Raw genomic sequence first — 23,029 nt, forward strand, 5'->3', positions numbered from 1 at the left:
CGTTCATTTTCACCGAGAAATAACTCATTTTTTGGACTTTATGGTATTTGATATTTGTAGCACTTTTCTCCCCGACTGCGAGTATTATGCTCTATATCGAACGAAGAGAAACTATGCACCGAGCAACTCTTGGAAGAACTAGATTTTACGGTGAAAATGCAAATTGGTTGGACCGTTTCACAGGTATCTGTGGAACCCATTGTCAACTGAGCTTTCTCAGGTAACGGCCAATGTACTTACTCAACACTCTCCTCAACCGACCGACGCAGCTTGCGGTGATACCGCTTCTGCTCGTCCTTTGAACCCCAGAGCAGTTTCGTTGCTTCTTGATTGACGGTCATCAGCGGATTGTAGGGCGGGAAATCTTCTTCTATTGCAGCAATTATGCCATCGATGTGACGACTCATCTCTTCAGCTCGTGCTGGGAGGTAGATCAACACCTTCCTAGTGGATACGCGTACGTGGAACAGAGGTGTTTCGACAAACACTCGTGGCTGCTCCACGGGGTGACGAGGACTGATATAGATTTTGATGTTGAGGATGCCTCCATCGTACTGCGTCATGGGACGACCGAAGTAGACAAGTTTCCACAGAAACGGGTTATCGTCCACCATAGTCAGATCCACAATGGAGTCCGCGCGACGCGCGAGTCCTGACACAATCTGTTCATGTTGTGCGCGCAAGCTCACGGCAATCCCCGCATCCTCCTCAGCAAGCTTCTTTCCCCCATCTGGCCACGCATAAGTCTCTTGCAGGATTTTGGTTTCGAGCACATTCATTCGCTTTTGAAGATCTGGGTAGTCCCATTCACCATTCATTGCGTTGCTTTCAAACTCGAAGGACACGCAAGGGAATTTGGTTCCGTGTCTGAAGACCTCCTTCTCCACGCCTTCCTGGACTGCTTCTTTGTACTGTTCGAGGTACCATAAAAATCGCTGCTTGCGGAAATCATCAAAGGGGCCTGTCATTCGGGTTATCCCATGGTGAACAGGCTGATTTTCACTCTCGGGGCCCTCTGGGATCTCGATCGAGACCTTGGGGTTAATCGCTTGCGAGTGGTTGAGCCTGGGGCGATAGGGATTTGACTGTGGGGCTATCAGGCCCAGCGCTTCCTCCAGTGGCTGAATGACTGCGAGTCTGAGATTCTCGTGCCGGATCTGCTATTCATTAATATGCGGTAAACAATGGGTGAGGTATATACGGGGGTTTACTTTGGAATTGTAAAACTCAATGTTTTGCTTGTCGGATGCCTTGTTATGATCCTCGTAGCCCGGTTCGTTGAAATAGGGCGTGGCAGACAGCAGGCTTTGGATGGACAACAACACCGATTCTAGCCCTTGGGCTGCAGACCATTCTTCGCCATGAGAAGCGTGCCAGGTTCTATCGAAGATGGTTAGACAGACTCCGTGTCGCAAGCTGTCATGCGTACCCTAATATCGAGCTGATTGGAAGATTAATGTCGGATTTTGTCGCCAGAGCAGTTGAAGACTTACAGGCAGACTTTGCCGGTAGCGTAAAGGTTTGGACCAAAACGAGTTTTGCCCTGGTTCGTGGTCTTGATAAGAACTGTGGGTGCACTTGCAGGGTAGTCTATTCGCGGTCAGGCACTCGCTCATTCCAGGATTATGAACTTACCGCTGGGAAAAGAAAAAGCAAACTAGACAAAACGGGTCAATATAAATTGCGTCTCGCAGGGGTCCTGTCTTCCGCCCCATGAACGCTTACCTCGTAGAAGCCGAGGGCGTATGGTGTGCCGGGGGGACCCAGAAGCAAGGCGCTGATCTCACGGACATTTTCTTCTTTATAGTGCACGGTCATCGCTGTCACAATTAGTGGCCGATGCGGATTTCCGAGTTTGGCTCACCCAGTTGGTCACTTCTCTCGAGCGCGTTCAGCTCCTGTCACAGGTCAGTCAAGTCACTTGATTCAGGGTCTCATATACTCACCCGCATCAGGCGTATTGTAGACTGGTCTGCCATGATCGCGGTATTGTGGCTGTGGAGTGAGGTGCCGTTACAACCAGTGCAGATTGAGGAGAGTGAAAAGCCAAGATATTGAGGAAGGTGAAGGGCATACTGCGAATGTGACAAGACAAGTGAAGATGAAGCAGCAACGTCAAGGGCGACTCGATTATATTCTTCTTTGATTTGTCAGGATTGACCTCTGGACACTTGACTTTTCACGCATTGCACTGAACTTTTGGCTCTGTGTCGTGCAAGGACGGTTCCAACGGTTATGCCATCACAATGAAGGGTTGACATGTCAACCTTCCAATGACGTCTGGGGCCCGTGGTTGGCCCTTGGCAGACTCTGGTTGGGCTCATTGATTGACTCTCTACGGGGCCGTGAATGGGCTACTGTGTTTTCTAGTATCTGTGCAGATTTCAGATGCGGCCGACATAGAGAATGTGCGTGGCATCTGAGTGCTATAAAAAGCGCAGCGGGTATCCATGGACAGCGCCGTGTGGTTCGGCGGGGACGGCACACAGGGACATTCAGGTACACCATCACAATCACAGAAGGGAATGGGTGATCACTGATCAACCTCGTAAATTAGGATGGCCTCGGAATAGCCCGAAATACATCAACGGCAATGCCTCACCAGCAATAGACCCATAGACACGAAACAAAAAGAAAGATCCAAAGAAAGTCGAGTTAAGCGGTGAACCCACGTGACCCAGGGACTCCGATTAGGGGGGCAACTGGGTGCAAATGCCCGATCCTTCTCCATTCTCCATTCTCCATTCCTCTCTTCATCCCCCTCTTTTTCCTTTTCTGTACTGCTTTTTCCCCGGGGGTTGTTTGCTGTCCAGCTCTCTTCAGCTTGTTGTCCTAGCGTGCGCCCGCTCAGCTTAGCTCGAACCCTTTGGCCCCCCTCCCCGCGTCCCGTCTGCGCACTGGACTCTCCTTCTCAATATTTTCGATCTCGAGCCTCATATCTATCGGGGCCTTTCGCGTGAAATCCGTGGTCCCCTGCCGCTGCTATCGCCTCTCCCCCGCGTGTTGTGACTACATGGCGTGAAGGTGAGTGAAAGCTGAACGGCGATTCCAGCTACCCACCACTGCCGCAGGCCCCATTCTAACAAATCGACTCTAGGATCGAACAGTACGCGCTCGATCTTTTCTCTAAAATACGCTGCGATCTGCTCCTTGGGTTCCCCGGAATCGAAAATTGACCTCTGCGTCTCGCCCTGAATTACCTTGCATGCTACGTTCGTCGCGTTGTCGCTCTCGCCATTCGCTCCTGATTTCTGACGGGGGACCAACATGCCCCCCGGTGAACTTCCGGCCAGCCTGGTCGCAGGCAAGCCGACCCCGATGCTGAACACCTCGGGATACGGAGCCGGTTACCAGAAAAACACACCCACCTCCCCCGAAGACAGCTTGATCCCGTTCGACTCGCCCACCACGCGCACTGCAGGAAATAGCCCGCTCAGCCAGGATGACCGCGCAGGTCGGGGGTTGGAACCAGAGCAACCCGGCTACAGGGATCGCTCCAATGCCCGTGATCGATCGCGCCCCAATGGTCGACCCAACAAGTCACCAAGCTCATCACGACTTTGCCAGAAGTGTAATGAGCCGTTGACCGGTCAGTTCGTGCGAGCGCTTGGAGGCACATTTCACCTGGAATGCTTCAAATGCGAGGTAAGTGGAGATTTTGACGTGTGGTTGAAACTGAACTTTTGGACGGCGGTCTAACACAGCATAGGATTGTGGGGAAATTGTCGCATCCAAATTCTTCCCAGTCGACTCCGATGACGGCAGCTGCCAATTCCCACTTTGTGAAAAGGACTACTTCCGCCGCTTGGGTCTCCTTTGCCACGATTGTGGTGGTGCACTCCGTGGCTCCTATATCACAGCCTTGGATCGCAAATATCATATTGAGCATTTTACTTGCTCTGTATGTCCTACTGTCTTCGGTGCTCAAGATTCATATTACGAACATGAAGGAAAGGTCTACTGTCACTTCCATTATTCCACCCAATTTGCCCAGCGATGCCACGGCTGTCATACTGCAATTCTCAAACAATTCGTTGAGATCTGCCGTAACGGTCAAAATCAGCATTGGCACCCCGAGTGTTACATGATTCACAAGTTCTGGAATGTCCGGCTCTCTCCCGCTGGCCAAACCTGGGAACCACCTCCTGTTGATGTTGATGCCACCACTGAGGAGCGTGAGAACATCCGTCAGGAAGAAGATACAATGGAAGAGAAGGTTTACAATATCTGGAGCACTCTCTCCACCTTCGAAGAATCCTCAGCGGCATGCATCTCCGACATGCTCCTCCATGTGAGCAACGGAGCTTATATTGATGGTGTCCTCGTGGCCAAGAGGTTTATTGCCCATGTGGAGGTTCTTTTTTCTGCAGTCGACCAATTGGCTGTATTCATTAAATCACAGGGAGTCAAGGGTGAGTTCGACGAGATATTCTCGCGCTTCGAGCATAGCTGACGTGCAATTCTAGAACTATCCTACGGCCGCGAAGCCAAACTTCTCTGCAAGAAGATTGTTGCATTCTTTGCCTTGTTGTCGAAGACGCAAGAGACTGGAGTTCGGAAGCTTGGCGTCACCCAAGAGCTTCTTTCCCTGGTTACTGGTCTCGCCCATTATCTCAAGCTTCTCATTCGTATCGGTCTCCAAGGCGCCCTCAAGCTCGAACGTGAAAAGTCGGCAGCTGATGGTTTACATGATTTTCTGGCGCACCTGTTAGATATTGAAGGACTTGCTCCGCCGGAAGATGAAAACGAATCAGTTGACCTGACTGCTGGAGTTGAGGGTTTGGCCGATCAGCTCTCGGATTGCTGCATTTCGTGCAAAGAGCCCATCGATGACGAATGCGTTCGGTCTGGAGAACAGCGATGGCATCTGAAGCCACCTCATCTGTCTTGCTCCTCATGTGACAAGGACTTGACTGTTGCATTGGCGGATGCATTGTGGTGTGCAGATGAAAAACGCACTTACTGCTCGACATGTGCCCATCAACAAAACCTGGACTCGAGTGTTCAAGGTGGATTTATTGAGGTCTCGAAGTTGCAACAATTCGTTTTCCTTCTGAGAGTCGCTCTCGCCCGACTTCTGGCCGTCCTTCGTGCTGGAGGAACCATTCCACAATCTTCAGGTCTGTTTTTCCTTGCATTCCACTCAGCGGGTTTTGCAACGTCACTGACTCCCTTCATAGATGATCCTAATCTCAAAGATAACGAAAACAAGGAGAGCTTCCGGGTCCAGCCTGGTGAGTTCCGACGGTCTAATACGCGCTCTCAATCTTATAGCGGCGGTAATCGCGAAAGCATCCAAGAATCGTCACTCGAACAGACCGTTGGTGAAATGCGTCGTCTGCGTTCCATCCGCAATGAACGAACTTTATCCACAACGTATAAGAGGGCACGCGCGTCTCGAATCATCGACGGTCCTGAGGGTCGAAGTGCGACTCGTCCTGGATCCTCCGGACACGATGGTAGCGACCCTCGTGGTCCAGGTTTTCAAATTGTTGAAGAGAAAGATGCCAACGGGGAAATGGTCAAAGACTTGACATTTGGAGCTCAGGATGCTCTTACTCTAGACGACATTCCTCGCATTGTCGCAGCCGAACAGGCCAAGGAACAGCGACCCAATGCCTATCGGCATGCCGGCACCAAGCTGGTGGACGCCCGAGAACCAATGCCTAGGTACAGAACTGGACATCAACGTGGTCTATCCGGAGCCGGATTAGACATGATCATGGAGCCCACGAGCCGTACGAAGCGATACTTCTCTGAGCTTACAGCTTTGGAATACTTCATTGTTCGCCATGTCGCTGTTCTGTCCATGGAGCCGTTATTGGAAGGCCAATTCACCATGGAAGAACTGCTCTCCCTTATCGAGTCTCGCAAACCGACCATCTGGAACATTTTCGGTCGTGCTTTCAAAGAAAATAAGAAGGCTAGCAAGAAGAAGGGGGTCTTTGGTGTTTCTCTGGACTACTTAGTCGAGAAGGAAGGTACCGAGTCTAGCCACGGCGTTGGTCCTGGAGCTTTGCGCATTCCGGCCATTGTGGATGACGCTGTCTCCGCCATGCGTCAAATGGATATGTCCGTCGAGGGTGTTTTCCGAAAGAATGGAAACATCCGCCGACTCAAGGAAATCTCCGAATTAATTGACACCAAATATGACCAAGTGGACATGTCGAAGGAGGGCCCTGTGCAGATCGCGGCACTCTTGAAGAAGTTCCTTCGTGAAATGCCCGACCCACTCATGACCTTCAAACTGCACCGCCTCTTTGTTGCGGCGCAAAAGCTGTCCGATCCTGATAAGCAAAAGCGTATCCTTCATCTGACCTGCTGTCTTCTCCCTAAAGCCCATCGCGATACGATGGAGGTTCTCTTCACCTTCCTCAACTGGACATCGTCCTTCTCGCATGTGGATGAGGAGTCTGGAAGCAAGATGGACATCCACAATCTCGCAACTGTTATGACACCGAACATTCTTTATCCTAATGCCAAGAACAGCACGGTGGATGAAAGCTTCATGGCTATTGAGGCAGTGAATGCACTGATTACGTATAACGATACAATGTGCGAGGTGAGTTGGCAGCCTCAATTCTCTTCTGCGTATTTCAAAAGCTAATTCGTTCTGTCCCTAGATCCCGGAGGATTTGCAATCTGTCCTAAGCGATCCAACTCTCTTCAAGGAAAATACCGAAGTGACGACAAAGGAGATCTTGAAACGGTACGGAGATATTGCTCGGGGAAGCTTCCGGCCCGAGAATGGCGGGGAGACTTTCACCATCACTCCATCCAACCGCAACAACCAGAACACCCCAACCTCGGCAAGGATCGAGACCGATCCCTCCCAGGACGCTGCCTGGCAAATGCAAAGCTCGGTTCGCCATGTTGCTGGACCTAGTGGCCATGCTCACTCCACCAGCGACTTTGGGCCGCCCCAACCGTCCTACAGTCGTGAGCGCAGTGCCAGCAATGGCAGTCAACAAAATGCGTCCGATAACCAAGGTCAAAGCCAAAATCTTCCCTACCGACCTCGTCCAAGTCCTGGTGCCATGGGCGTCACTGGGTAGATTATCGGTTTTCTTGTCTTCCTTCATGCACAGTTACAATACCGATACACCATTTCTCGATGAACCTTGATTTGCATCAACTGACCTGGCGCCATATCTTTGCCCATGGTGTACTTTTTTTATTTTCCTATGGGGGCTTGTCTTTAGCGTTCTTTCTTCCCTTTCATCTCTTTCATCTCGACTGACAGGCTTGGTTGACGGAATTCTCTTCTTTCCATCCTCTCCTACATTTAAATTCTGAAAAGTGATCAGCGAGCTGATTGGTCCTGTGATTGATTGCTGTGGTCCTCCGTTTCTTCTACGAGGCCTTCTTTTGTGTGTGTTTTTCTTTATTATCCTTGCATCTGATTCTGCGGATCAGTCATACCCATATTCCATTTCAATGGACTGTTCCCATTCCCCCATTGAGCATGCGAAGTGTCTCTTCTTTGCTTGGACCAGGCTCCGGGTCTTACCTTAGTCCTCGTTGGTTCTTGGTTTTTTATTCCCTTTACCTTCTTTTGTCCGATGGTCTTTGCGCTATAGGGTCATGGATCTTGTTTTCATTTCGATTTTCTTTTTTTCTTTTCAACTGTTGCTCGTCAATCAGCATGATTGCAATGATACCTGTGCTGAGTTCCAATGTAGCTTTTACTTTACCGTGCTGAACTCTTCAAATTTTCTTATATCCGGCTTACCTGCCTCTCCGCCTTGTATTGGATCCGTTTGGTGTCTTTCTTAACTCTGAGCTTTTGTAACGTGTCGCTGGTCCTGCAAGTTTGGAAAATCATCCAAGATTTGCAGGGCGCTATCTTGGCGTACAACACTAACTAGAAATCAACAACATTCGAAAGTAATGCTCAACCTCAAGCGCAACTGTAAGGGCCTCCACATTTAACATGAAATGGCAAACTACTCTGGATTAGTCAGCAATGGTGTTGAACTGATCACCTTCACATTTTGTCTCGTAGAATTTCCAAAACATGAGATTACCCACGCGATATGAGATTCTTGGTCATTATGAATCGGCTGGCTTTTCGTGGCCTGTCCGGGTTTGTGGTAACTCGACCCATAGCCAATAGCAGATTATCTCTTGCCGCCTCCGCTACTGTACATTGTGTCCAGCATGAGGCTGAGCTTTGGGGGCCGAGACGGCTCCTTGTCCCGTCCCCATGAAGTGATACTCTACTCAGCCGCTACTGCTGGCATTTGAATTCTCTTCCAGCATTATCGCTCCATACCTCGCTAGATTCAGTGAACCAGAGCCTAAAATGGCTTGTCCCCCACGAGAAACGTTTCAGATCGGTTGGATATGCGCCCTACCGATTGAGGCTGCCGCAGCCAAGGAAATGCTGGATGAACATTTTGGCATCCTTGATGTGCAAGATCAAAATGACTCAAATACCTATACTTTAGGTCGAGTTGGCAAACACTATGTCGTGATCGCCTGTCTCCCCGGCGGCCAATATGGAACTACGTCGGCCACGACTGTCGCAAACAACATGGTTCGCACTTTTTCAAAATCCTTCCGCATTGGTTTGATGGTCGGTGTTGGGGGTGGAATCCCGTCGCCTACTTATGATATCCGGCTCGGCGATGTTGTGATTAGCTGCCCTGAAGGCCTTTCTGGCGGAGTACTCCAATATGATATGGGGAAGGTCGGTGCGAGAGGAGAGTTTCATCGTATTGGCTCTCTCAATAGCCCACCTAGGGCTTTATTGACAGCAATCAACTCGTTGAGGGCCGCTGAGCTTACGGATGAACCTGACTATCCTGGATATCTTCTTAAGGCGATCGGTAGAACGACACGTACCCAGAAAAACTTCGGCCGACCACAACAGGACCGGCTATTCAAACTTGAACATAATCATCCTAAGACTGCGAATAACTGCGATAGATGCCTAGCAGAATGGGAAGAGACACGCAGTGAACGAGACACTAGTAATCCACAAACCCACTATGGCGTTATTGCATCTGGTAATGCTGTTATCAAGGATGCATATACGCGCGAACAGCTTAGGCTAGCTACTGGAGCATTATGCTTTGAAATGGAGTCAGCCGGCTTGATGGTGGACTTCCCTTGCATTGTTATCCGCGGTATCTGTGATTATGCCGATATGCACAAGAACAAGCAGTGGCAAGGATATGCAGCCTTAGCAGCAGCATCATATGCTAAAGAGCTACTAGAGTACGTACCTATTGGTCATGTGTCGCAAGAGGATTTAGTGGTCGACAAATGCAGTAAGTACATTCTTCAATAATTTTACCTTGAAAGTAAGATTTGTTACTTATATAATTCTATACAGAGGGACTCAAAGAAGAAATTGAAGCCACTAATCGGCGCTTAGACCGAGTATACAGTCAGCGAGAACAACATTATCAGGAGCAGAAATTTCGCGCTTTGACAGATCAGCAGCAGAGATGCCACCAAGTTTTCAAAATCGCAAATTACACGGAGCAAAAGAACATCAATCCAAAACGGGCAGAAGGAACCTGTCAGTGGGTTTCGAATAGTGACGAATACGTCCGTTGGTCGAAGAGCTGCCGCAATGATCTTCTCTGGGTATCAGCCGACCCAGGCTGTGGAAAGTCTGTCCTCGCCAAATCTATCGTCGATGACCACTTGAAGAAGACCGGATCGGAGGTGATAATATGTCACTTCTTTTTTAAGGATAACGATGAACAGAATAGTCTTGCTACCGCATTATGTGCAATACTTCATCAGTTCTTCTGTCAACGTCCTGATCTTCTACATTATGCAATACCTTCGTGGGAAAAGAACGGAGAGAGACTTCAGCACGAAGCCGACGAGCTTTGGCGGATATTTCTTATAGTAACATCAGCTGAGACATCATGCAAGACCGTTTGTGTCCTTGATGCGCTTGACGAGTGTTGCGATCCTGATCAAGGCCGGCTAATTGAGAAGCTCGAAAGTTTTTACTGCCAGTCGCATTCATCAACACAGGAAAAGTGGTTGAGATTCCTAGTAACTAGTCGCCCCTACAATCATATCCAGTATCAGTTTCGAGTGATCATGGATTCTTTCCCGTGCTTACACCTCAAGGGAGAGGAGGAAAATGATCGAATTCACGCGGAGATAGACCTAGTCGTGAAGGTCAGAGTTCGAGAGCTAGCTAAATTGGCACGATTACCTTCGGCTATAGAGCAGCAACTTGAAGAACGACTCCTTCAAATGGACCACCGCACATATCTTTGGCTACATTTAGCCATAGAAGACATTCAGGAAACCTTCAAGAATAGCCTTCGGCCTGCTAAGGAATCAATCCGACTGATACCGACTTCTGTGAACGCGGCATACAGGAATCTTCTCAGTCGAGTCCCACTCAAGCAGATAGGTACGGTGGTAAAGATCCTACGAATTATTCTCGCGTCACGACGTCCTTTGACTATACGAGAGATGGCTATGGCGCTAGGTATAGCTATCTCTCCATATTCGAAAACTGCAGCGGAGGCTGGACTCGACCCGAATAACTTGGATAAAAAGATACGACAGCTATGCGGTCTATTTGTTTTTACCAACAATTCCAAGATTTACCTGATTCATCAGACAGCGAGAGAGTTTTTACTCAGAACAGAAACTGCAGACTATCTATTTTCTGGCTACTCGTTTAGCTCAAACGCTATCGAGGGCCAAATGGCTGGGGTATGTTTGAGATACTTGTGGATGGAGGATTTGGAGAACAATGAAGCCTATAAATGCTCTAATTCTGGAAATTTTCTCGAATATTCAGCGGTATATTGGCCTGATCATGTGCGAAATTCGACCTCAGCTCTGGACTCAGAAGAGAACGAGTTGCTGTATCAACTCTACAACACCACTACCGAGCGATTTTCACTTTGGTTTCCTCTATTCTGGAGGGCAATGGGTCCGTACGGGGCGCCAACAATGAATGGGATCCATCTGGCGGCTTTCAACGGGCATTTGGAAGTGATCCAGCGGCAACTTAGCGAAGACGAGACTATTTTGGATATAGCAGATAGCACAGGATCATGCCCATTAAAGTGGGCCTCATTTAATGGGCACCACGACGTTGTACAACTGATGCTGAATTACTGTGCCGACGTCAATACTCCTGATAGTGATCACGGTACTATCCTGCATGCTGCTTGCATTGGAGGACACGACAAAGTTGTCCAAGTGCTGTTAGATAGCGGAGCTAAAATCGATACTGATGTTGAAGGGTTTGGCACAGCTTTGCAGGTTGCTTGTGACCGTGGATACGACAAGATTGTGCAGATCCTGTTAGAGAGCGGAGTTGAGATCAATACGCCGGATGGGTACTACGGCTCTGCCCTACAAATTGCTTGTCTCGGAGGCGACGACAAGATTGTACAGATGCTACTAGACGGCGGAGCTGATACCAATTCTTGGAACGCTTGGTGTGACGAGTTTGAGTATGGCAGTGCTCTGCAGGCTGCTTGTTTTAACGGTCACGACAAAATCGTGATGATGTTGTTAGAAAACGGAGCTAATGTCAGTGCGCAAGGTGGGAAATACGGCACTGCTCTACATGCCGCGTGTGACCGTGGACATAGCAAGGTTGTGCAGATGCTATTAGGGGGTGGAGCTAATATCGATACAGGGGGTGGATACTACGGCACTGCTCTTCAAACAGCCTGCTTCAGAGGACACGACAATATCGTGCAGATATTAGAAGATCACGGATCTGATGTTGATGGGCAAAATAGGCAAGTGTAGCACTGCTCTACAAATTACTTGTGGATGTAGAAGCGATAAGATTGTACGGATGCTGTTAAATCACGGAGCCAATGTCAATATTCGACCTGAAGATCACGGCACTGCTCTGCAGGTTGCTCCTGGCTGTGGACACAATAAGATTATACAGATGCTTCCAGAGGGTCAAGTCGAGCTCAATTCTAAGAGTAGACGCTACGAAAACGCCTTGTAGGCTGCTTGCTCCGAAGTATGAATAATCTTGATAATTAGGTCCGAGAGAAAAATCCCTCGGCAAACCGACATCCGGTAAGTTACATTTCAAAATCATTAAAGTCTTGTGGCACCCTTGCAGTGATCATGCCATGGTATGTTTCAAGTAGGTTCACTCGACGCCCTCCAGGCTCGATTGAATCATTAAATGGGTTAAGCCTAGTGGCACCTCTTGAAAATGCAGAGCAAGCAGCACTGTCACTAGCTATGGAGGATGAGACTTCGCTCAATAGGTACAGCCACCTAGATGCACAGCTTTATGCGCGGCCTTCACCCTCGTCACAAGGGCGTGTGGTTTCGCCAACTCTCGCAACACAACGATATCGACAGATAGAATTGGCCGAGCTTGGGAGACAACAAGTTGAACGGACAGTGCGACAAGAACGGCGGGAAACAGAGCTACGTGGTCAATCTTTAAGCGCGGAAGAAGAGAAAATTTTCGCTCTTGCCCCCTTGGGCAATAGCCAAGCGAATGAAATGGAGATCGGCGATGCGAATGTCCTTGATCTTCATTAGGAACTATTCTGTTACGGGCCGCAGTTCAGAGACACATTCGCAATTGATACCGATACTACACAGGTCGCAACCATGCCTACTTTGAATATCTACATGGATGCGTGTGGATGTTGAAGACTTGGATACAACGTGCGCATTGAAAGTAATCAAGGATATGACCTTGCGTAGATAGTCCAAAACAACCAAATTGCAAAACCACAGACACAGCAAACACCTATTATGATTCCTGCCCAAAATGATACAAAACGCCTTTCAATTTCATGTCCATGGTGGAGACATTGCCCGCTCAAAATAAAACACCCCCATTGTAACACCGAGCTTGTATGCGGCAGTCAATTCGATACAGACGTCTAGACTCGCTTCCGCAGGGCTCTTGTGCGGGTCGTGGCCTCTGTTGTGGATGCGGGAGCGGTGGTCTTGCGCACTGTAGAAGTAGTTGCGGTTTTCTTCACCGCCATAGAGGCAGCCTGTGGCCGAGCAGCAGCGGCTTTCTTGGCCGTGGAAGAGGCGGTTCCTGTGGTTGCCTTCCTCGCATTGGTACCAGTACGAGTTGGTTTCTGGACGGTGGTTCCCGAAGAAGCTGTGGATGACATGCTGTTCTTGCGCTCATTTCCCTGTCGAGTGGCGGGACGTGGAAGAGGTGACCTGACGGGCCGGGGGCCGGTTGCAGCTCGAGAAGTTGTTTTCTTGGCTGGAGAGGATGGATAGTTATCCCGCACAGTAGAGATGGTAGTACCGCGTGGGCGGGAACTAGGACCGCCTGCGCGCAGGGGACTCGAAGGTTTCAGTGGAGAGGTGGGGCGTGACAAGTATGACGGCTGTCCCTTTTCGGGAGAGGCACGGAAGGGAGAATGTGGGTAAGTTCGTGAGTTCAGAGACTTGGGGGACAAAATGCGGTTGTCATTTGCTCGCACTTCTTGGGAAGCAACACGCGAGGCACTGCCAGCAGCAGGGGCTTTGCCACGACGCTTAGGGTTCTTCAAACCCTCAGGTTCACCCGTTGCCGGAGCATTTTCTTTGTCAGAGTAGTGATCATCATGGCTGTAAAGATGTTAGTTAGTAGGAGACTTGGCTGGTCAATGTGGATTGTCTTGCCTTGTGCGTCGAGATCGGTTATCGCGTGCGGGGGAAAGAGCCTGATCGATGGAGATGCTGGGAGGAGCTCGGAAAGCCTTGATAGGTGAAGCTTTTCGGATGGGTGATGTGTTTGAGATTCCAGAGTGCTTGTCGAGGAGCTCGCCCATCGTGACCTTGCGTAGAGAGATGGGGATACGGTTGACGCGTCGTTCAATGCGCGATCGAAGGTCATTTGCCTGCAGGGCATATTGCGAGCGAAGCTTGCGAGCTCTCTCAGTGACTGTCCACCGGTCAGTACTGCCATGGCCCTTAATTTCCCGTACAGTGCCATATTCTACTCACTTTCAAGCTGTAAGTTGTCGACCATTGCCTGCTTCTGACTTTGGGTAAGACGCATACGTTTGGCCGGAGGTTCGGTAGGCGTGACATCGGCCGCGTCCGCAAACTCAGGAGACTTTCGTTTCAAGGTAGCCATTGTGTAATCGAATTAGGACGATTGGTGGAGTAATCGAGAGATCTAGGAACAAGAAGAGGTGGAGGCGCGGAGCCACAACAAACAACCATGGCGGGCGGAAAGCATCGGCAGAATCCAAGCTTCACCTCATCGTCATCACCGCCGTCCTTACACATCGACTCTACCTCAGCATCTCCTCATTTCCTTCCCTCACAAAGCCGCCATCATGTCGCTCGAAGCAACGATGATCATGTTCGTCAAGGTACCCCCTCCGAGCTAACAGCGTCGCTAATTCCCTCGTACAGTGTCGACAACAGCGAAAGCAGTCGCAACGGAGACTACACGTGAGTCGCTCGTCTCTTCGCCCTCTTTGCCGTCTTCGCATTGTCTAATCCTTGCAGATCAACTCGCTGGCAAGCTCAAGTCGATGCCGTTAGCATCATCCACAGCATCAAGATGCGCGTACACCCACAGTCGGCTGTCGGCCTTATGAGCATGGGCGGCAAGGGCCCCGAGGTGCTTTCCACTTTTACCTCTGATTTCGGCAGCATTCTCGCCGGTTTGCATCGCACGAAGATTCACGGTACATCCCATCTGAGCTCGAGTATCCAGGTCGCCGGTGTAAGTGGTCTTTCCAAGCCGTGGTGAGATGGCTATGCTGACAATGAACAATCTAGTTGGCGCTTAAGCATCGTTCCGAGAAGTCCCAGCGGCAACGAATTATCGTATTCTCCTGCTCCCCAATCGATGAAGATGAGAAGACTCTGGTCAAGCTGGCCAAGAAGATGAAGAAGAACAATGTCTCCATCGACGTGGTGGCATTCGGTGACCTCGAGTCCGACCAGACCAAGAAGCTGGAAGCCTTTGTGGATAATGTGACAAGCGGCGAGAGTTCTTACTTGGCCATCATCCCGCCGGGTCCCCATCTCCTCAGTGAGGAGCTCCAGCAGACTCCCATCCTCGCGGGTGAGGGGGCTGGTGCCGCTGCCTCAGGAGGCGGCGAGGGTGGCGATGCGGGTGAATTCAACTTCGAAGAAGCTGCTGAGAACGATCCCGAGCTCGCGTTTGCCTTGCGGTTATCCCTGGAAGAAGAGAAGAACCGACAGGAGAAGGAGAAGCGTGACCAGGATTCCCAGGAGGGCAAGACGGAGCTGGGAAATATCCCCGAAGAGGGCCAGGGCGAGTCGAGCGGTCAAGATAAGAAGGACGATGACAAGATGGACACTGCGTAGATTCGATCCCCCGTGGAAATGATCTGTCATGCATACCCGGCGTTTACTTGGGTTTTAATGTTCCTGTATGCAGTACTCAAGAGCTTCTTGTAGGAACGGTCTACTGGGACGGAAATGTTGAAGTATTGATGCGATTGGTATTATGCACAAGTCGGGATGTGGATTTTGTCCAGATCCCAAGTAAAGCGAAGAAACAAATTGTCTACAGTAGTCGTAAGGTCATGATCCCAGTCCCATTTCAAGGATTATGTTCTCCCCCTCAGCCACGCCCCCAGATGTCGGTCGAACGCTTCACATCGCACCGGCATCTCCAGTTGGTAGAAGGGGTTTTTCATCACGTAGTCCGCATACAAGTCATAGATCTTGTTGATGATGGTTTCCACATTGCCGGTCATGGGGTCCGTAAAAAGCAGGAATTTGGTGCCGGTCAGCGTCTGGAAGCACGTCAATCGGAACTTGTCCGACTCGAGATAATCTAGTCCTGATACGGAGGCGCCAGGGTTGGGATAGCTGTAGCTTGACGCCGCAGGCGTGCTGGTGCCGGGGGAGGCGGCGGGGGAGTTCGTGGTCGGAGCGAGGGGAATTTTGGGTGTGATGGAGCGCGTGATGGCGTGAACACTGCGTAATCGGCATGGTTAGTGAGTGAAAGATAGATACAGGGGTTGCACGCGACTTTACCCGTGAAAGGTACCGGCGAGGACGAGGTAGTCGTTGGTCGAAAGCTTGCGCAAGCCAGCCTGGAACTCGCGTTGGTAGATCAGACCACCGGCCTTGTTGATAATGATGAGAGAGAAAACGGCCCTGGTAAGACAGAAGGTCAGTCGCGCATTCAATAATGCGCCGCAAGGTGAACGCACATGATGGAGTCGGGAGTGTCGGGGGTCTAGACAACGTGGCTGATAGGGAGAAGAGGCGCTACTGTGTATGCAGCATGCCTAGACAGCAAGTTATCTTCACAGCGAAGAGGAGTGATCGGCGATTGGCAATTGGCGTGGTTGAAATGTTAAGCCCTGGAGCCCTGGAGATTGATGTCTAAGTCGGAGTCGCGGGGAGTTGGAAGTCGGGCTCCTGGTTCCGCGCCCGTGTGCGGAGCTGGACCCTTCAATGTTTTGATTTCAACTACGCAGCTATAGAGCGATGAAATGAGTACTAGTTCAGTTTGTCAATTCATATGTGCTTTCCCACTATTTCCACGAATTCCATTATTTATCACCGGCTTTACAGATGAACATTGCTGGGGAGTCAAGGGGGCCACTTCTGCGTGAGATATATCTAGTCCATTCAAGGTTGTCCCAAGCGAAGTGCACACCTTAACACCTTTGCACTGGAAACTAGAAAGCCTACCAGGCAAAACAGACATAAATTGGTCATATAGAAGAAGGCAGTCGACTATGTGACGTTAAAACTGAAGATGGAAGTGACATAGCAAAAGGAAAGTCCCTAGAGATCATTGGGCACGATCAGTCTTGGCAATACATTTCCTAGAGTAATGTCTCCAAGTATACCAGCACTTCCCAATACCTATCGTCTCGGCCTCTTTCACTCCGCTGAATAATAGATGTGCATATCCCAATCTGACCAAACCGACCTCGGGAGTGGCTTAGCAGGGCACTAAACCCGGTGTCAATATCCTGATCGGGAGCTCAGATCCGACGTTCGGTATTGCCGCTCCGAGACAACTTCGGGATTGAGATCTATACCATCATGCCCGTATTCTTGGCGCACAATGCATGTATAGAGACCTATGAGTGTTAAGCTACATGGTATGACAAGACGGAGAGATGTTTGGAATCGCCCTGATATGACAACCTTGGAGGAATTCTGACCATCGCGGGGCTACGAGCTCGGAGACAAATGAGTCCGACCCACAAGCACACGAGTCGCATGCGTTGATGTTAACCCCGATGATGAAGCACTGCTCTCAATCCAACTAGTGTCACCTCTGCTGCTTTAAAGATCCTCATTAGGCTCTTCCAATCTCGCTTTCCGGTCTCATGCTAATTTCATTCGGCTTTTACCTACACAGACTCCTCTGCTCCGTCACTTCAAAGCAAAAATTGCATTATGACTACCCCGGCCATGCAAGACGTGTTCGCCAAGCGCGCTGCAGAGCTGCGCGAGTTCATCTTCTCCCAACCTCGAAGCGACCTCGAGAATAATCCTTGGGCTGTGGCCCATGCTATTGATACCTTCACCGAGAACGTCGGACACATGATGACTTTCAACCAGAAGAAGCTGGAGGTTGCGCAAGCGCAGCTTCTGGCTCAACAGCCTTCTACCCGGACCATTCTTGAGTTTGGAACTTTTGTTGGCAAATCGGCTGTGGCATGGGGTGCCATTCTTCGTGATATCTATGGCAAGAATATGCCCGAGGATGTGAATGTTTATACCTTTGAAATGGATCCCCAGATGGTTGCCCTCTCCCGTGAGCTCATCAAACTTGCTGGAATTGAAGATGTTGTACATGTCTTGGAAGGACCCGGATCCGAGTCTCTGAAGAAGTTGCATGCCGAAGGCAAGGTCATCGGCGTGGATATGGCCTTTTTCGATCACTGGGAGAAGTACTACCTGCCTGATCTGCAGTTGATTGAGGAGTTGAAGTTGTTTCATGTTGGATCGCTCGCTATTGCAGATAACACTGATTTCCCTGGCGCGCCCGATTACTTGAAGTATGTTAAGGCGGGAGGATATGGCGGTGTCAAGTACGACAGCAAGTCCTTTGAGACGGCGAGCAAGCCTGGACGGCCGGTAAGTTATTTCTCAGAGAACCTGACTTCAAGGAGTATAGCTAATTCGGAATTGCAGAGCACCGTGGAGGTTAGCACCATTGTTGCTGTTTGAACACGAGACAAATCATAGCGCATCGTCTTAGCACTAAGGGCGCGGATTTTCACGATGTCACGACAATCTCTTCCGGGGTTTGATACAGTCTGCGCAGAAATGAGAATTCAACTGAAAGCAAGCTTCCTCGACTCACTCGGAGATTCTTGTCTAGAGGGCTATCTTGCTGTATGTCGTGGCCAGCGTTGTGACGGCCCTTGCATTGTTGGCTATATTTTTAGTTAGATGTAGCAGGGATCAAAATCCACAAACTGACTGCACCAACAGCTCAACCATAGAGCGCGTGCTTGTGAGGCTTAGAAGAATTAGAACATGGCGGCTATGCCTATTAAATGCCAAGCTTATGGTGGCAACTCCACTAGTGCATCCTTCAATCTAGATGTGATATGCTTAATCTCATTTCACGGTCAAGCTGTACAAACTCGCTTCATATCTCTAATTCGTACTTTGCAAGCTTTCCTAAGCCGGATTATTCCGGCATCTTGCTGGCAGCAGGGATGCGAGTCATGTCAACAGCCACATTCCCGCTTCGTCCCGCCCGGTGGGAATCCCACGTTTCATTCCCTGAAATACGCCAGCCCCCGCCCAGAATGCCTACGGAAAGGGGGCCTGACCATTGGGCAGAGAGTACGAACTCTTGCATGATCGCTTCGGGCTTCACGGATTTGATGCCTTCGGAGCAAGGATACAAATGGCGATTTCCCGTTCCCGTTCTAACGCCAGTTTCTGAGTATAAGTATTTAATAATATTCTATGTAGTCAACTTAACTGGAATTCTCAATTGAGACCCGGTAGCTGCAGTAAGTGTGATCCAGTGCCAGATAATCAGCGTATCGTAACCCCTGGCTTGCATGGTCCGACTAATGCTGTTCTGACGTCGACAGGACCTGCGGGGCCTTTTCCGCTCCCCGTGCATTCACCGACTCGTGCAGTGCCGTCACTGTGAAGGATTTCCGAGATGATTTACTTCTGGGTTGGTTGATGGCCGCTTGTCCTACATTTATCAGCTGGTGTGACATTTTGGACTATTATATGAAGACACATCAAGTTCTCAAATATGAAGTCTTAACATTGAATGTATCTGAAATATGTAAAATTGGTCTTCTCATTATCATAAAATCTTTGACATTACTCGATGGTAACAAGAGCGCGTTCATCGTTAAATGTGAATCGTTAAAGCCAAGATGGAACTCCCCAAAATCCACAGACGCGCATATCAACATGAAACACAGACCGAATAATATATCTATTAGGGTGTTCTAGAAGTAGTTGCGAGCGTCAGTCGGCATTTGCCAGCCGTAAGAGTCAAAATTCCCTCACGAAGTGCCCAGTCACGTAACAATAGGTCTTCAAGCTCCTCGCCCAGATGGGTTTTGCGCTCGAAATGTCGCCCGACATGCTCCATCCGCGCGTCCCAGCTTCCTTCACCGACAAATAACTCTTGGCAGAATCCGCAGTGGCTTTGGTGCGGTGGTTGGCGTAGACTGTACCAGCAGCGTGGGCGAACTTGATTGAGGCTTTCTTCGAAGGCTGCGTGCTCGACTTCTGTAGGAGCTCGTCGCCGACCAGATTGGAGCCAGGGAGCGTGCATTCGGCGTAGGTGTTGAGTGAAAAGGTCTTTGCGGTTGAAGTCGTTGGGTTGAACTGGGGCTGAGGTGGAACTGGTTGATTTCGGAGATGGAGAGGGTGTCACGAAGTTGTTTGGGCTGATCTGGTGTGTGTCCACGCTGCATTTGCCCACGTCGCAGCGGTAGAAGCCAAGTTGTAGATGTTTCGAGGTGACATGCCTCTTCCACTCGTTTTTAGAGACGAACGTACTTTCGCATCCGTAAGGAGCGAAGCTGCAGACGAACGTCCGTTGTGTTCCGTGACAACTGTTGTTTCCACTTTTCGTACTTCTTCCCCGGAGGATGCGGCTTTGTGTAGACATCGACTTCCGCTCACTTGACTTGCGTGTCTTTGAAATGGAGGTGAATGTGGATAGGTTCTTGAACCGGCGTGCGACTTTCGGGCTGGCCGTGGAATTAGGGAGAGGAGTGGACCATTGCTGTTCAGGAGTCCCGTTATGGTCCGACTGGCTGCCGCTACAGCGGTCAAGCTCGTGATCGTAGAGAGACAAGTGGTTGGGTTGAGTGTCGAACATAGGCAACCTGGGTATCATGGTCGAGGGATCGATATCAACCAGACCCCCAGGAGCCGGGAACCCGCTCTGCTCTGTGACAGTGGTGATGGGAGACTCCTCATGCTGGCATAGAGGAGAGGCGATGTAGTTCATACCGGAAACACTGCTGCTGTTACTGCTGTGGGGGCTCTGAGGGTCGGAAATGATAGAAATGCCACTGTCCCAGAGTGAGATGGGCTCTGAATAGACAGTGTAATCCGCGGGTAGATAACCCCTGTTCAAACCCAGCTTTTCGCGGCTCCACAAGTTATGCGGTGTCGGAGAGGCCTCAAGAGGCTTGGACTGATCCAAGAGAGGTTGGAACTGGGGCTGAGACATCTGCGTCACGCACGTATGGCTGGTAGGTTGAATAGGGTAGGCACCACAAGTGGGAGCAGTCATGCCCGACACGGGCATGACAGGGATTTCCGTAAAGGATGGGTAGGACTCCATGGTGAAAGGACGAAGGGCAGGGAAGAATGAAAACGGGGAACTCCGGAGATAAATGATAAATCAGAAGCGCAATAAGTTCCATCGAGTACCGTATGGCCTAGGGACGGGCCCCAGTGTTGCATCAAGCAAAGCATGAACGAATCCCATCAAACACATCAACGTCCAGAACCTGTGGATCTGTGGGGCCGAGAGAGATGAGCCTCAACAAGCCTTAGTCAGTGGGCTATGGCGAGAAATTCATGAGTCTGTGGGCGGGCAATAGCTCTGTTATGCACCTAGCAATTAGTGTAGAATTGTTCCTCGGGGCAGAAGTCATAGCAAAGAGGCCCTGGAAGCTGAGAAAGATCGGCATAGGGCAACAACTGGCTCGGGAGGTCGCAGTTTTTACCACATAGGGCAATTTGGACCCCAAACATGCCCCGTTTTTCCTCGCATCTTCCTTGGCCGCAACCCCCGGGGCCATGACTCAATGCTAACCGACCCTAGCTCGACTCTAGTAGGCCCTTAACAGGCCTACACGAGCTGGCTTAGTGTTGCAGAGACCAGCACGCGGCTCGCATAACCCGATGGAGAAGAAACTGCGAACCCACGAGCCTCCCCATCCCTCCCGTTCTCCCTGTTCCCCGGTGCTGATCCACGGTGGATTGATCCTGGCCCGAAGATCACCGACCGGATCGTGCCAGACACTTGGGCTCCACAGGTCAATGATGGCCGCGGAGATGTGTTGTCCGTGTCCCTCTTTTCTGAGCAGCTGTTTGCTCCGTGATCGTCCTCCATGAATAGAAATTCGTGATTATCTCTGGAAATATTGGGATAAGTGATTCACGTGCCATAGGCTAGGTGTACTATCCACAAGAGGGTGTAGCAATTGGGATAGCCAGAAAAATGGAAAGTGACACCTTGGGCCCCACGACCGCCCACTTGGCCTTGGCTCCGCCCGCTTCAGCCACCCGGTTGAAGTCTAAGCCTATTTATCGGAGCCATGGGGCAAGGAGGAGTTGATTCATGGACCTTCGAATTAAAAAGTGTGACGTATAAATTTTCATAGATCATGAATTGATTCCTGTTCTGGAAATACGCGTCAATTCATGCCTTGCGCTCCCAAACTTTCAGGGCCCAGAAAACCCAATAAAAGAACAGCGTAGCCACAATGTTGAAGCCCATGTAAACATTAATCAGCCTAATGCTGTGACAACGATCGAAGTATTTGATGCCAAGGAATGATCAGTGCTTTTGATGGCGCAGATCGAGCCCCCCAGGTCGACTCCGGGATGAGTCGATTGCTATGGTAGAGTTGTACACGCTGGCTGAGGTAAGCACCACAAGATCCACAACGCACAGCAGTAGGGTCTTTCGAAAATGAGGACGCAGGTGAAGAGGAAGATATCATTTAGGACCCGATCGATCTCGCTAAGTGGGGTACCTTCTGTGTCCACATCACGTACAGGCTGGGCGTATTCGGATCTATTGAACTAAAAAGCATTGCGCCCGCCAATCTGGGCTTGTTGGATCAGATTGTAGCCCTGCAATGGATCAAGTCTAACATATCCTCAATTGGTGGGAACTCAGACAATGTCACTGTGGTCGGACAGTTCGCCTGAGCGGATACGATTATCTGTTTGATGGTCTCCGGGGGTGCTACAGGCCTATTTTGTCAGGCTATTCTGCTCAGTCCGCCATTGCAAGAGCTCAAGGAGTGGACTGGGACTGTCCTATGTTTACGAGAAGAGCAGAACAGCTCTTGACCCGAGATTCAAGAAGATGTCGGTAGACGAGTTGTTGGCGCTCCAAAAGAAGCTTTTGATGGCAAGTTATGCTCTTTACACCTGCACTTGGGTTCTACCCCCTGCCAAGTGAGCAAAGCTTTGACCGGAAACTCGAAGCAGTTGTCAAAAACATCCCGATTCTCATCGGTTGGACCGCCCACGATGGTCGCCCTTTTGCAAGCACGATGGGCCCGCAGGGCCTGCAGCATCTCCCAATCATTGGGTCGTATTTGGAGTCTCTCGGGACATGGTATATCACCTTCAGCTATTTCAAACGGCCATCGCAGCGGTTTTATGAGCAGGTGCTGCGAGCTAGAGGCATATCGACAGCTTATTCTTTTAACTTGGGAGCTACGGAGAATCCACTAGGGGCTTGCCACAGTATCGATATTCCCTTTGTGCTTGGTAACTGGGAGGCCTGGCAACACCCCTTATGTTGGTGGAAAAGGATACAGAAGACTCTATCTCGCAATTGGGAGCTGCCCTTAAAGATCTTTGGGATGATTTTGCAAATGGAAGGCGCCTG

General features: G+C 50.1%; 9 protein-coding genes across 9 annotated transcripts; 5 read left to right on the top strand and 4 right to left on the bottom strand.

Moving 5' to 3' along the window:
- Positions 1-236: 236 nt before the first annotated feature.
- N7443_003345 (ubiquitin-conjugating enzyme E2) lies at positions 237-1,979 on the bottom strand (the record flags this gene model as incomplete). The annotated part of the gene is made up of 8 exons (XM_056883401.1): positions 237-1,157; positions 1,212-1,380; positions 1,430-1,441; positions 1,494-1,590; positions 1,636-1,657; positions 1,726-1,820; positions 1,865-1,898; positions 1,947-1,979. 8 exons carry the CDS (start codon positions 1,977-1,979, stop codon positions 237-239), a joined length of 1,383 nt encoding a protein of 460 aa, XP_056745242.1.
- A 1,288-nt stretch (positions 1,980-3,267) lies between these two features.
- On the top strand, positions 3,268-7,055 carry N7443_003346 (GTPase-activating protein LRG1; the record flags this gene model as incomplete). Its single annotated transcript, XM_056883402.1, has 5 exons — positions 3,268-3,645; positions 3,710-4,412; positions 4,467-5,120; positions 5,181-6,562; positions 6,624-7,055. 5 exons carry the CDS (start codon positions 3,268-3,270, stop codon positions 7,053-7,055), a joined length of 3,549 nt encoding a protein of 1,182 aa, XP_056745243.1.
- A 1,250-nt stretch (positions 7,056-8,305) lies between these two features.
- On the top strand, positions 8,306-11,754 carry N7443_003347 (uncharacterized protein; the record flags this gene model as incomplete). Its single annotated transcript, XM_056883403.1, has 2 exons — positions 8,306-9,275; positions 9,341-11,754. 2 exons carry the CDS (start codon positions 8,306-8,308, stop codon positions 11,752-11,754), a joined length of 3,384 nt encoding a protein of 1,127 aa, XP_056745244.1.
- Positions 11,755-12,090: 336 nt separating this feature from the next.
- On the top strand, positions 12,091-12,519 carry N7443_003348 (uncharacterized protein; the record flags this gene model as incomplete). The annotated part of the gene is given in 2 exon segments (XM_056883404.1): positions 12,091-12,098; positions 12,114-12,519. The coding sequence occupies 2 exon segments, from the start codon at positions 12,091-12,093 to the stop codon at positions 12,517-12,519; spliced, it is 414 nt and encodes a 137-aa protein (XP_056745245.1).
- A 350-nt stretch (positions 12,520-12,869) lies between these two features.
- Positions 12,870-14,071, bottom strand: N7443_003349 (uncharacterized protein; the record flags this gene model as incomplete). Its single annotated transcript, XM_056883405.1, has 3 exons — positions 12,870-13,560; positions 13,615-13,876; positions 13,939-14,071. The coding sequence occupies 3 exons, from the start codon at positions 14,069-14,071 to the stop codon at positions 12,870-12,872; spliced, it is 1,086 nt and encodes a 361-aa protein (XP_056745246.1).
- A 205-nt stretch (positions 14,072-14,276) lies between these two features.
- N7443_003350 (proteasome regulatory particle base subunit RPN10) lies at positions 14,277-15,282 on the top strand (the record flags this gene model as incomplete). The annotated part of the gene is made up of 4 exons (XM_056883406.1): positions 14,277-14,302; positions 14,356-14,394; positions 14,452-14,671; positions 14,728-15,282. The coding sequence occupies 4 exons, from the start codon at positions 14,277-14,279 to the stop codon at positions 15,280-15,282; spliced, it is 840 nt and encodes a 279-aa protein (XP_056745247.1).
- Positions 15,283-15,527: 245 nt separating this feature from the next.
- On the bottom strand, positions 15,528-16,485 carry N7443_003351 (trafficking protein particle complex subunit 4; the record flags this gene model as incomplete). Its single annotated transcript, XM_056883407.1, has 4 exons — positions 15,528-15,900; positions 15,961-16,083; positions 16,140-16,165; positions 16,468-16,485. 4 exons carry the CDS (start codon positions 16,483-16,485, stop codon positions 15,528-15,530), a joined length of 540 nt encoding a protein of 179 aa, XP_056745248.1.
- An 861-nt stretch (positions 16,486-17,346) lies between these two features.
- On the top strand, positions 17,347-18,123 carry N7443_003352 (putative O-methyltransferase; the record flags this gene model as incomplete). Its single annotated transcript, XM_056883408.1, has 2 exons — positions 17,347-18,030; positions 18,088-18,123. 2 exons carry the CDS (start codon positions 17,347-17,349, stop codon positions 18,121-18,123), a joined length of 720 nt encoding a protein of 239 aa, XP_056745249.1.
- A 1,249-nt stretch (positions 18,124-19,372) lies between these two features.
- On the bottom strand, positions 19,373-20,737 carry N7443_003353 (putative C2H2 finger domain protein; the record flags this gene model as incomplete). Its single annotated transcript, XM_056883409.1, has 1 exon — positions 19,373-20,737. One exon carries the CDS (start codon positions 20,735-20,737, stop codon positions 19,373-19,375), a length of 1,365 nt encoding a protein of 454 aa, XP_056745250.1.
- Between the last annotated feature and the right edge of the window lie 2,292 nt (positions 20,738-23,029).

The sequence above is a fragment of the Penicillium atrosanguineum genome, assembly GCF_028827265.1.
Source record: "Penicillium atrosanguineum strain IBT 20685 chromosome Unknown utg000002l_segment0_segment0, whole genome shotgun sequence".
Classification (NCBI taxonomy): domain Eukaryota; kingdom Fungi; phylum Ascomycota; class Eurotiomycetes; order Eurotiales; family Aspergillaceae; genus Penicillium; species Penicillium atrosanguineum.